Source organism: Megalobrama amblycephala, linkage group LG15, assembly GCF_018812025.1.
Source record: "Megalobrama amblycephala isolate DHTTF-2021 linkage group LG15, ASM1881202v1, whole genome shotgun sequence".
Classification (NCBI taxonomy): domain Eukaryota; kingdom Metazoa; phylum Chordata; class Actinopteri; order Cypriniformes; family Xenocyprididae; genus Megalobrama; species Megalobrama amblycephala.
Window position 1 is genome coordinate 7540993 of NC_063058.1, and position 12039 is coordinate 7553031.

The following is a 12039-nucleotide window of genomic DNA, read 5'->3' on the forward strand; positions in this document are numbered from 1 at the left end:
CCTCCCCTGACGGAGCGGACTGTACGCTCCCGCGGTGACGTCATTACGGCTCGTCTGAAGACGAATGTCTGCTGCTGTTGTTGACGTTTTTAGTTTTAACATTTGATTGACTTTAAATCATCAGATATTTTCACTAACAGATCGCTCTTCGAGCAATACCTCTGCAAAAATGAAATGGATGTTTAAAGAGGACCATTCTCTGGGTAATTCATCGAAAATGGCATGTTATTATCAACAACGGCCTGTCAGATACGTGTAATTATTGATCTGTTTGTCAAACCGATGTTTTTATTACGTCAACCTGCTATTTTGATCTAAAAAGACCCAATTTATTCATTTGCTTATGTTAGGCCTGTTGTTTGCTCATCATAACGATTTAATAACGTTAATAAACCGAGATTACACCGTAGTCTGACAGTCTGTCTCTGGTGTTGTTGCTTTTCCTTTCATTTAGCATGTCACTTGTTTATCAACCATATATGACATGCAAATATATTCACATATATCCCAGTCACATGCTTTTGTAATTGTCAGTGTTTAAATATATATATATATATATATATATATATATATATATATATATATATATATATGTATATGTATGTATATATGTATATGTATGTATATATGTATATGTATGTATATATATATATATATATGTATATATATGTATATATGTGTATATATATATATATATATATATATATATGCATATGTATGTATATATATATGTGTGTATGTATATGTATGTAATGATTCAGATGAGTGTGGTGACCAATGAGAATTCAAGTGAGTGCAGTTCATAACACTAATGAATATTAATGATGCAAAGAGCACTGAATGTTGAGCTTGCATGTAGACTGATCGATGTCTTTTCTTTTGCATCTGTCATTTAGAGCACAGGTGTGTGGAGTCAGCCAAAATCCGCAACAAATACCCAGACAGAGTTCCTGTGAGTATACATGTGAAAAGTTCAACAATAGCCTTCTTTGTTTTATCATTTACAATGATGTGTGATAGTAACAAAGCGTATCACTGATTTGCATTATTGCATAATTGAGGAAAATCTAGACAACAGCACACACCCTTTCAAATCTAGACAGTGACAGCATTTCCAAACCAAATGTGAACAACACGCGCACTGAGAAACAAGATTTTGATTTTTTTTTTTTGTCTTTGTCATGCAATGATAGATACACATATCAGAGTGTTTCATGGCGCCAATGCACTGAAAGCTGTTTTTCAACGAGCATTAAAGGGTTAGTTCACCCAAAAATGAAAATAATGTCATTTATTACTCACCCTCATGTCGTTCCACACCTGTAAGTCCTTTGTTAATCTTCAGAACACAAATTAAGATATATTTGATGAAATCCGATGGCTCAGTGAGGCCTCCATAGCCAGCAATGACATTTCCTCTCTCAAGATCCATTAATGTACTAAAAACATATTTAAATCAGTTCATGTGAGTACAGTGGTTCAATATTAATATTATAAAACGACAAGAATATTTTTGGTGTGCCAATAAAACAAAATAATGACTTATATAGTGATGGCCGACTTCAAAACACTGCTTCAGGAAGCTTCGGAGCATAATGAATCTTTTGTGTCGAATCAGCGGTTCGAAGTGCCAAAGTCACGTGATTTCAGCAGTTTGGCGGTTTGACACATTATTTTGTATTTTGTAAAACGACACGTAAGTCATTATTTTGTTTTTTTGGCGCACCAAAAATATTTTCGCCGCTTTATAAAATTAATATTGAACCACTGTACTCACATGAACTGATTTAAATATGTTTTTAGTACCTTTATGGATCTTGAGAGAGGAAATGTCTTTGCTGTCAATGCAGGCCTCACTGAGCCAACGGATTTCAACTAAAATATCTTAATTTGTGTTACGAAGTTGAACGAAGGTCTTACAGGTGTGGAACGGCATGAGGGTGAGTAATAAATGACATTATTTTCATTTTTGGGTGAACTAACCCTTTAAACATCAAAGGATCTTACACTGGAAATAAAGATGAATGAAGTAATTAAGCCATATTAAGCACAAGCCCAGAAAATGTGAACTACAGACATAACCTGAAATTAGTGAGTTATTTGCTCTGCCAACACGTTTGTCCTGCTGCCAGTATTCTTGCAATTTAAAGGTTTTTTTTAAATATAATATACATGACTTTTTTATTGTAGTTAATGCAGTTACATTTTAAGATAAGAAACCATAACATATGTAAAAGTTGGGTTCAACAATTCATTTAGTGATGCTTGTAGTTAAGTATATATGATTATGAAAGACACTGGACGGAGGTAAAAAAAAAAAAAAAGGAAAAACAAAATGGATGAAAATACAGTTTTAGAAAACAGTGAACGAACACTGAATGTTTTTGCAGTAACTTGTATTAAATTCCACCATACATAAAGAAAATGACATTAAAGTCCCCCTGTAGTCAATAATTTTATCCTTTAAAACTCATCTTTGATCTCCAAAATGACATTTCAAGTATTTTTCCTGTGAACAAAATTCTTCATGCCTTAAAATAGCTTGACTGTAACTCTACACCCTACAGGAACTATATTCTCATTCCGGAGTAATAATCAAGGAACTTTGCTGCCGTACCATGGGTGCAGCAGGCGCAATGATATTACGCAGCGTCTCTCATAAATGTCTCCATGGTTGCAAGGCACACTCCCTGTGCAAACAGCCGCTGTGTAATATCATTGCGCCTGCTGAACCCATGGTACGGCAGCAAAGTTCCTTGATTATTACGCCGAAATGAGAGTATAGTTCCTAGCCATATCGGCCTAGAAAATCACAACTTTTCATTTTCCGTCGGTCTTAGTACACGATGTAACTACAGAAGAGTCGAGTTTTAAATAGGAAAAATATCGAAACTCTTTGGTCATTTTTGAGCGAGATGCTAACGGTCTAATCAGATTCAATGAACTATGCTAAGCTATGCTGAAAGTGATACCACCAGACCCGGAGATCAGCTGAATGGATTCAAAAACAGTAAAAATCAACTGTTTAACTCTAGGGGAGTTGGAAAATGAGCCTATTTTCAAAAAAATTGAGTGTTCCTTTAAAAACCTGATGTATGTGTTTTCTTTTTATATTTATTGCTAAAATTAGTGTTGAGCTTGACAGACCATCTGAAAAGTGTGTTGCACCATCTATTGTGCTGGAGTGAATTTGCTTTTCATATTCATTTCACTCTTGGTGTGACTAGAATATATTTAAGGGCCAAGCACCGAAGGTGCGTAGTAATCGTTGTAATCGGTAGTTTTCTTATTATTATTATTCCGCTCAGGAAATCTATGGCAGCCCATAGAACCGTATGCGTTGTGAAATTTGGCACACTGATAGAGGCCAGTCTCAACTGTGTCCATAGCAAATTTGGGGTCTCAAACTCAATCCCTCTAGCGCCACCAGCTGTCCAAACTTTCACTCACGTTTATGCTAATAACTAATAACTTTGCACCATATGACGTCATTTTCCATCATGAAAATTTTCCCGCCATTTTGAATTTTCCGAAAAACCTACTTTTTCGAACTCCTCCTAGGGTGTTACTCAGATTTTCACAAAAATTGAACCAGATCATCTTCAGACCATGCTTGCAAAAAGATATCAAAAGCTTTTTGATAGATCCATCCGTTCTCGAAAACTTCACAAATGAATTCGATGATAAGCTTGCAAAATCAGACTTGAGGCTATATCTTCACAACATTTATCGTATTTAGATCAAACTGGGTACACGTCATCACAAGCATGACCTGAGGCAACCTGCAGCGTTTAACTTCTGATGGGTTTGTCCAAAAATCATAAATATGGTCTCGTTAGATTCAGGGCATCATGCTGAGTCGAATAATATCCAATATTCCCATGTCGGCCATTTTGAATTTTGTACTAAAATGCTGTATTTTATGAACGCATTAGCGTATCATCACAAAACTCGGTATGGGTCATCAGCACGATGCCCTGAAGAAGCCTGAGAAGTTTCACACCAGCGCCACCTAGTGTGTTTTTTTTCATATGCTTATATCTTTTGATCTAGTTGACTTATTTTCACAGGAGTCATGTCCTTACTGAGCGTTATTGTTACCTCACTCTGACCATACCACATTAATTTGGTAACAGCACCACCTATTGGTAAATCTTTATAATTGACTGTATATATGATTTTTCAGCTCATTTGCCTACAATGATCTTAATAGGTCTTTAATTGCTCACTGTTGCAGTTGGTCTAGTGCTCCGAGCCATGTTGGCTGGCTTGTTGTGCCGCTTTTTGCTTGGCCCCGTAATTGCTGATTGCAGCTATATTTATTGTTGATTCTGTGTGTGGCAGTCATACCATAAAGTAACTTCACATCACATCATTGCCTCAGGGCTTTATAAATGCATATTCAAAACGTATAATTAAATGTAACTGCTCTTTCTTGTGTTGATCAGGTTATTGTAGAGAAAGTATCTGGTTCACAGATTGTGGACATTGACAAGCGGAAGTATCTGGTCCCATCTGACATCACAGTGGCTCAGTTCATGTGGATCATCAGAAAGCGGATCCAACTGCCTTCTGAAAAAGCCATATTCCTCTTTGTCGACAAAACTGTCCCTCAGTCCAGGTAAAATCATGCTGTATTTATTACAATGATTAATTACTGTTTCTATAAAAAGTTTTCACCCCCTGGACATGCACATGGTTTGTGATTACAGCATCGGTTGCATGAACAGGAAGCAGATGACACAGGAAGCCTCACACTTTAAAGTTAAAAATGTCTGTGCTCAATCTTATGCTAAAAATAAGGTTGATAATGGCAGATCTAACATGAACAAATGAAAAAAGAGCTCTAAGTAACGCCACAAACCACTGAATATCCTTTAAAATACACTCATATCAATAATTAAGAAATGGAAAAGCAGTAAAAGCAGGTTGTCCTCAAAAACTGAGTGACCGTTCAAGAGGCCAGCAAGAGAAAGAGTTACAAGCTTCAACTAGTCAGAGCTTGGCAAAGAGTAGCCACTGTTGCCAAAGATCATATGACATCCAGTTATAGTTTCCCAGAAAATATGTGGGAAAAGAATGAAGCCAGCTAGAAGGTTCTATGATCTGACAAGACCAAAATCACACCTTTTTAGCCATGTCTGGTGTAAACACACCATCAGAAACACACCATGATGGCATTATGTTGTTGTGTTGAGACCCTTGAAGGCTTGTGGGGGCAGACACTGTAAAATACAGAGAAAACCTGATGCAAGACATCTGTGATGCGATTAACAGCATTTGGGCATGATGTCTATTACCACTGAAAATAATTTCAACTCGTCTCAGATTTCTTTATTTATGTATTACAAAATTTATGGTGACGGTAAACTTAAAGTGGAAGGACAACAAGCCAGGTGAAAAACACTGTTTGGAAAATATTTCCACATGACAAAAACTTGACTTTTCATTATATCTATATAAAGCTATATGGAAATTTAATTGAGATGTTTTTACTGAATAATAATAATAATAATAACCATTTACAATCTGAGAAGGGGGTGAAAACTTTTTAGAGGCACAACATTTGCACCCACACATATCATGGCAAACATTCCAGGAAGTAAAGAGGACAATGACGCTCCTGCCGGGCAATTACAGCTGTAGGAATTCAGTTTACTGAAACATCTGCAGGAATCTAGTGTTTCCTCATACACAATGTAGATTAACTTGAAGTACATTCTGAACATGCAGCATTCAAACTAATGAAACTATATACGGCTGTGATTGTGTCCTGTAACTAAAGATATGGCATCGGATTTCATATGAAATGGAAGGAGGCCAAGTGAAATATCTTTCAGTGACGCCGCAGGTCACACCCAACATCCTCCAGTTAAATCCTGAGTAATCTCTATTTACCTCCCCCACCTGCCATCTCAAATACACTCACCTGATATTCTTTAGCTTGGAGGTTACAGCTCACTGAACTTTGACAAAACAGGCTACAGAAGGGAAAAGTAAGAGTTGATTGAGCAATGAATTATTTTCTTTTATAATCTGTTCAGAGGTATTCATTGACATTGGGGCCTCCTCCTTTTGTAATTTTCCTTGCCTATCACTCATTGTGTCAAATATATTTTTGATTTCATTTTTAAAGTGATTTTCACAAAATAGCCGATTACATATCTTTCATTAAGTGCACATAAATTTGTCATGACATGCAACAGAAAAAATAAACATACTTAAAAATATAGTTGCAAGCAGCAATTAAGAGGCCAAGCATGACAAAAGCAAACAAGGAAGCTGGCATCAGACCAACAATGTCATAATGGACTGTGATAGCAACTGCTGACGAAGACACTGCTTGCCAATTTGCCAATCATGTTTTGTTCAATTATACTGCCACCAAGTGGTGCAGTCCCACCACTTTTTTGTGTGTCCTCAGAGTGCCTCCATAAACAAGCGTGTCACATTTGGTGAAAATATCTCATTTCGTTTAGGAGTTAAAGACATTTATATGTATGAACACATAAAAAAAAACATTGATTGCATTTTTTTTGCCGCTTTCAAAAAGTTTGACATTTAGCCATTAGCATAAAGTCAATGACCTATGTTTCGGATTTTCCTACGGTTGTTTCGTCTCAATCGGACTAACGGTTTCTAAGATATTTGCGAATGTTGTTTATACGCTAAATCACAATGTTGCACTAACCATAAGGCGAAACCTAGCATGTTTGGTATCGTTGGACTCGGCAAGGATTCAGCAATCTAAGGAGATGACTGCTGTGAAAATAAGTCAACCACATTCAAAGTTATATAAGCATGTAAATATTTCTAGGGATGCACCGATACCAGTATCGGTATTGGCCCGATACCAAGCTCGTGTACTTGTACTCGTAAAAATACCCCCGATACCAAAGACCGATACCTCACGTGACAAAATTTTCAGTGCACAGAGACACCGGCGGCAGCAGCAGAAACAATGTCAGCCTCAGAGGAGTGGAAATATAATGATGACAACACACATTGCGAACTGCATGCTTTCAGTCACAATTCGTTATCGATTAGTGAAGGCGGGATAGGCGGAATCGTGCTGAATGACACAGACCAGAAGCACGCTCTCTTTCTTGCTCTCTCTTGCACACACAGTTGTTAAAAAGTCCATCATGTGGAGTATCTCACGTAAATACAGACGGTTATGGCTTAAGTCGGCGTAAACATTTGGGAGAAAACAGGATATGTGTCAGTATCCATGGATTCGGTCTTAAAGGGACCGTAGCCTATATTTGTCACAGTAAATAAATGTATACATGGTAAATAAACCTACTGTATCTGAAAAAAAAAGTTTATTTAATTTGTATCTTTATAGTATTTGTTGTATTGTTTGTAATTTGTAAATTTCTTTTTATATAACAAAAATTATATATATTAGTAATTATGCCCTTAGAAGGTTATTGGACACTGTGAAATTTTTGTTCTTTAAGTTTGTGACAAGCACTTAAAAATTATTACTTTTTTCATTGGAGTAATAATAAAGAAGCTGTCCTACATTCATTAGTCTCACTGTATTGTGCTTAGAACACTGCAACATCACCAAAAAAAAAAAAAAAAAGAGAACGAGAGAGAGAAATTAATAAACGTATAGACCTTATGTAGTCCCGCCCCTTTTCAGCATTGCGCTCGTTGTCTTTTGACTTCCGGTTTGTATTTACAGCGCGATCTTACATTTATGAATGAACTGCTCGTTTTAAAATCTTCCCGATCTACTGACATTTGTTAAGACATATGCTTTAAACAACAATGCTCATGATAATTTTCATTAACTCTACAACAAGTAAATCCACTTAACCAACTAATTATTCTTTGACAGCGATGCCATAGAAATGTACAGAGCTACCGCAAAACGGAAGTTCAAAGACAATTTTATAAAGATGGCGGCGTGCTTCTTTCTCTGGTAAATAAGGTCTATAGGCATCGGTATCGGTACTCGTACTCGGTCCTTAAAAAATGTTATCGGTGCATTCCTAGTAATGATGTGTTCATGCATTCGTAAAATACAGCATTTTTGCAAAATTAAAAATGGCCAACGCCTAAAACGGCTGATATGGGAATATTGGATATCATTCGACTTGGCATGACACCCCGAATCTAACAAGATCACTTTTATGACAAACCTTTCAGAAGTTATAAGCAAAAATAGCCATTTTTCGTATTTCCGAACCAGTAGGTGGAGCTGCGCCGAAATGCAGCATGTCATGTCAGGTCATGTCAGTTTTGTTTAAATACGATAAAGTGTTGAGGAGATACAGCCTTGCGTCTATTTTTGCAAACGCTACGTGAAATTCATTTGCACGTTTTTCGGAAACGGTTTGACAAATCAACTTGAATTGAACTTTTTGTCGCCATTGTCTGAAGATGATCTGGTTCAAATTTTGTGAAAATCAGAGCAACAGCCTAGGAGTTCGAAAAAGTATTTTTTTTTTTATAGCAAAATTCAAAATGGTGGGAACATTTTCATGAAGGAAAATTCAATTTCGTTTCTAGCCCAAGAGTTCAAAAGTTATTAGCATAAACATGAGTGAGAATTTGGACAGGTGGTGGAGCTAGAGGGATTGAGCTAGAGTTTCCAAATGAGCTGTGGTTAATGTTGAGACTTATCTATCAGTGTGCCAAATTTCTTAAGTTTCCCGCAAATGGTGCTATAGGCTGCCATAGACTCCCAGAGTGGAAGAAAAAGAAGAAGAACGGTTACAATAGTTGCCTACACACCTTCGATGCTTGGCCTCTAATGAAATACAAAAATCTATATGTAACTAAACACTGGAACTCAGTGGAGCCAGTGTTATGCTCTTTAACCTATAACTTTTGGTTCTTTAACCCAATAAATCATGAAATAGGAAAAGAGAAACTTCAAGATGAAAGTTGACTATAGTAACAGACTATTGTAATGACAATCCTCATATTCATAGTTATGTTTTCTTAAATTTAATACATTCATCTGTTTGGATAAAAGTATGTCAAAACATGATCTACATTCTGGTTTCAGTCTGACTATGGGGCAGCTCTACGAAAAAGAAAAAGACGAGGACGGCTTTTTGTACGTGGCCTACAGTGGAGAGAACACATTTGGATATTGAGATCCCCTGCATCACCCCCGGCTGTGCAACACTTCACTCCCGTTTCTTTTGGACTAGCTCGATTGTTCTGTGGTTGGAAACAGGATCGACTCATCTGTGAAATAATCCCATAGCAGATGTGTTTGTACCTCTATTGTCACCTGTCATATTGTGCTCTGAAAGAGATTGACTCCATTAGTGATTTTTCTTCTTTTGGTGAATGGTGTTGCAGTATTATTACAGACGCTTAATCTTGACACTGAGAATATATAGTAACTTTTAATGTTTTAATTTATCTGTATTTCCCCCTGTAAATTATGTATTTAAGATAATTGAACGGTAAGGTAGCTGGATGACCTAACCAATAAAAACCAAAATCAAAAAAAAAAAAAAAAAAACAATCGTCAAGATGATTTATTGACAAATACCTACCACTATCCTAAAGGGATCGTTTTCAAAAATTCAATCATTTACTTACCCTCATGACTTTCTTCTGTGGAATATATTTTGAAAGGCAATGGAGTCCAAGCAACATTGGACCCAATTAACTTCTATAGTATAGAGAAAATGTATAGATATTGTATTAAAAAAAAATAAAAGAAAATATCTTGTTTGGTTCCACAGAAGTCAGTCAGTCATACAGGTTTGGAATAAGTAACTGACAGAAGTTCCATTTTTGTTTGAACCTTCCTTTTAGTAATAAAACTACAAACCTATACAAAATGAATGCACTTTAAACTTCAGCAAAGTTCACCCGATAATGAAAACTCACCTGTTGTTATTCTAAACCCATATTTGCAGAATGTACAAGCTACTCTTTCTCATACCACTAATGCACTTCATGACCAGGGGCTTTCAATCTACAAATAAGTACTATGAAAGTGTCATACGATACAATAGTTTTTCACTTAAATTGGATAATGAAAAATATCCCATATTTTACTCACCCTCAAGCCATACTAGGTGTATATGATCTTCTTTCAGTCAAACACAATCTGAGTTACATTTAAAACACATTCTGGCTCTTGGGAGTGAATAGTAATCAAGATTGCGAAGCCCAAAAAAGCGCATCCGTCCATCATAAAAATAATCCATACGACTCCAGGGATTAATAAAGGCCTTTTGAAGTGAAGTGTTTTTGTAAGAAAATATCCATATTTATAACTTTATAGACTATAATCACTAGCTTCTGGTAACGGCCGTACACGCGTTCATGAGAGTCGAGTTGTATGACATAAGATGTAGGAGTATCATAAGCAGTGTTGCCTAGTCCGCGGTTTTCCCGTGGAATTGGGCTACTTTTACACGGTTGCCGCAGGTTGTTTTTCATGTCCGCGGGTTGAATCGACCCAAATAACGTGATATTTAGTTCCTGGAATGCGAATTTTACCAGGGGAGCCCCACCAAAAATGAGAATTCTACCCCCCGGAATGCGATTTTTACCGTGTGACCCCCCTGAAATGCCATTAGGCTAGTTTTGGGATAGTTTTGAGAAGCAATTGGGCGGGTTTTGTTGTGAAAACCTGGTGACCAACAGACTTTTTTCTGGATCTTCACGAGGTGATTGGAGCTATAATTTCTACATTTCCATAATTGTTTATTTCACATCGAAATGAGTTTGGGCGGGACCTTGATATCGCGGCTCCACTTCGTGCTCACTACTGCGCAAACTCAGGCTCCACGTTCACTATGCGCAGACTCCAGACTCAATATGTCAGCGCCATATTGGCACACTGGCGGCTTCACTTACTACAGTGGAAGAGATTGAAGGTGCATCATCCATATATTTTTTTACAGTCTATGATTAAAACAAATAGGGTTGTGCAACAAACTCCTCTTATATCGAAATCCTCAGACATTTCTCTAAAAATTCTTGTTTTAGACTAAATTCTCGTTTTTCTAATTTGTGTCGGTGTTTTGTTTTGCTCTATCTTTGTCAATAAAGTGGAAAGAAGAAAGATGCGGCTCTTTAGTAAGTTTTATTTGTCTACATTCTTCACAGCTCTCCATTCTTTTCGCCACTTATAGCTAGTAAAGCAGTGAAAACTTGCATCGCTTGTTGCATATCGACTGAAAATTACAACCAAATGCCGCACAATGTGGCATTGTATATTATCAAAGACTACAGAATAACACAAGACGCGTCACTCGTATTACTCTGAATGGGAGAAAGTGCAACGCGCAAAATGGTGGAATAAGTCCCGGCTTCTAAATAAGAGCCAATCGCGTCACTGCAGCGGCCGTTGGAAGCTCCGGTTTCTATAGAAACAGGCAGACTCGCGCCTCTGAAATGAGGCACAAGAGACGCGTATTTAGGACTGCGCATGCGCATTAGGTCGTTCCAGCCTGAAAAATAGTTTTTTGTCATGATTTGAGCGTTTAGAAACAAAATTTATTAGACAGTTGTCAGATTTCATTGGTGATTTCAAATATGAAATTTAAATCGAAAACTTGACAAACAGCTTTAGAGAATTTGATGTTTCCTCATTCAAAGACATAGGCTGCACTTGGATGCCCAAGAGGCGTTTCAAAGATGGCCGCCGAGTGAAATGGCTTGTTTTAAAGGGACTTTGATATTATATTCCCAGTTGTGTTGCAGTAAAAATAGCAACAGGGCAGCGTCAGTAGCTCACAGAGTGCAACCATTTGACGTCAACGACGTAGAACGCTCTGTGCACCTAAACAAAATGCCGCCCCCCGTTGTCCAAATAAAACGATGTGGATTTTAAATAATATATATTTTTTCCATGGGTTTTCTACATATTTCAGTAAGATACATCATTTACGTTATATTAAGCCATACAGAAACAGACAGCCTATATATTAAAACTGTTGGAAATCTCAGAAGCGAAGACCAGGAGACTTGGATGTATCTTCAGCAGGATTCTTTATTGAGAACATGTGCTGTTGGTAGTTGCAGTCATCAAGTCTAACTAAGATAGTG

The 12039-nt window shown here is 37.0% G+C and overlaps 1 protein-coding gene across 1 annotated transcript; it reads left to right on the forward strand.

The window, feature by feature from the left end:
* The first annotated feature begins 6 nt into the window (after nt 1–6).
* On the forward strand, nt 7–9493 carry gabarapl2 (GABA(A) receptor-associated protein like 2). Its single transcript, XM_048159622.1, has 4 exons — nt 7–203; nt 897–952; nt 4449–4621; nt 9026–9493. Exons 1-4 carry the CDS (start codon nt 170–172, stop codon nt 9114–9116), a joined length of 354 nt encoding a protein of 117 aa, XP_048015579.1. The 5' UTR covers nt 7–169; the 3' UTR covers nt 9117–9493.
* The last annotated feature ends 2546 nt before the right edge of the window (nt 9494–12039 follow it).

What these genes read in the sequence shown, in the direction of transcription:
- gabarapl2 (XM_048159622.1), top strand. Translation starts at nt 170, where the DNA reads ATGAAATGGATGTTTAAAGAGGACCATTCTCTGG. An exon ending in AATACCCAGACAGAGTTCCT is followed by an intron (nt 953 to 4,448) that starts GTGAGTATACAT and finishes TGTGTTGATCAG; the next exon opens with GTTATTGTAGAGAAAGTATC. An exon ending in AAAACTGTCCCTCAGTCCAG is followed by an intron (nt 4,622 to 9,025) that starts GTAAAATCATGC and finishes TTCTGGTTTCAG; the next exon opens with TCTGACTATGGGGCAGCTCT.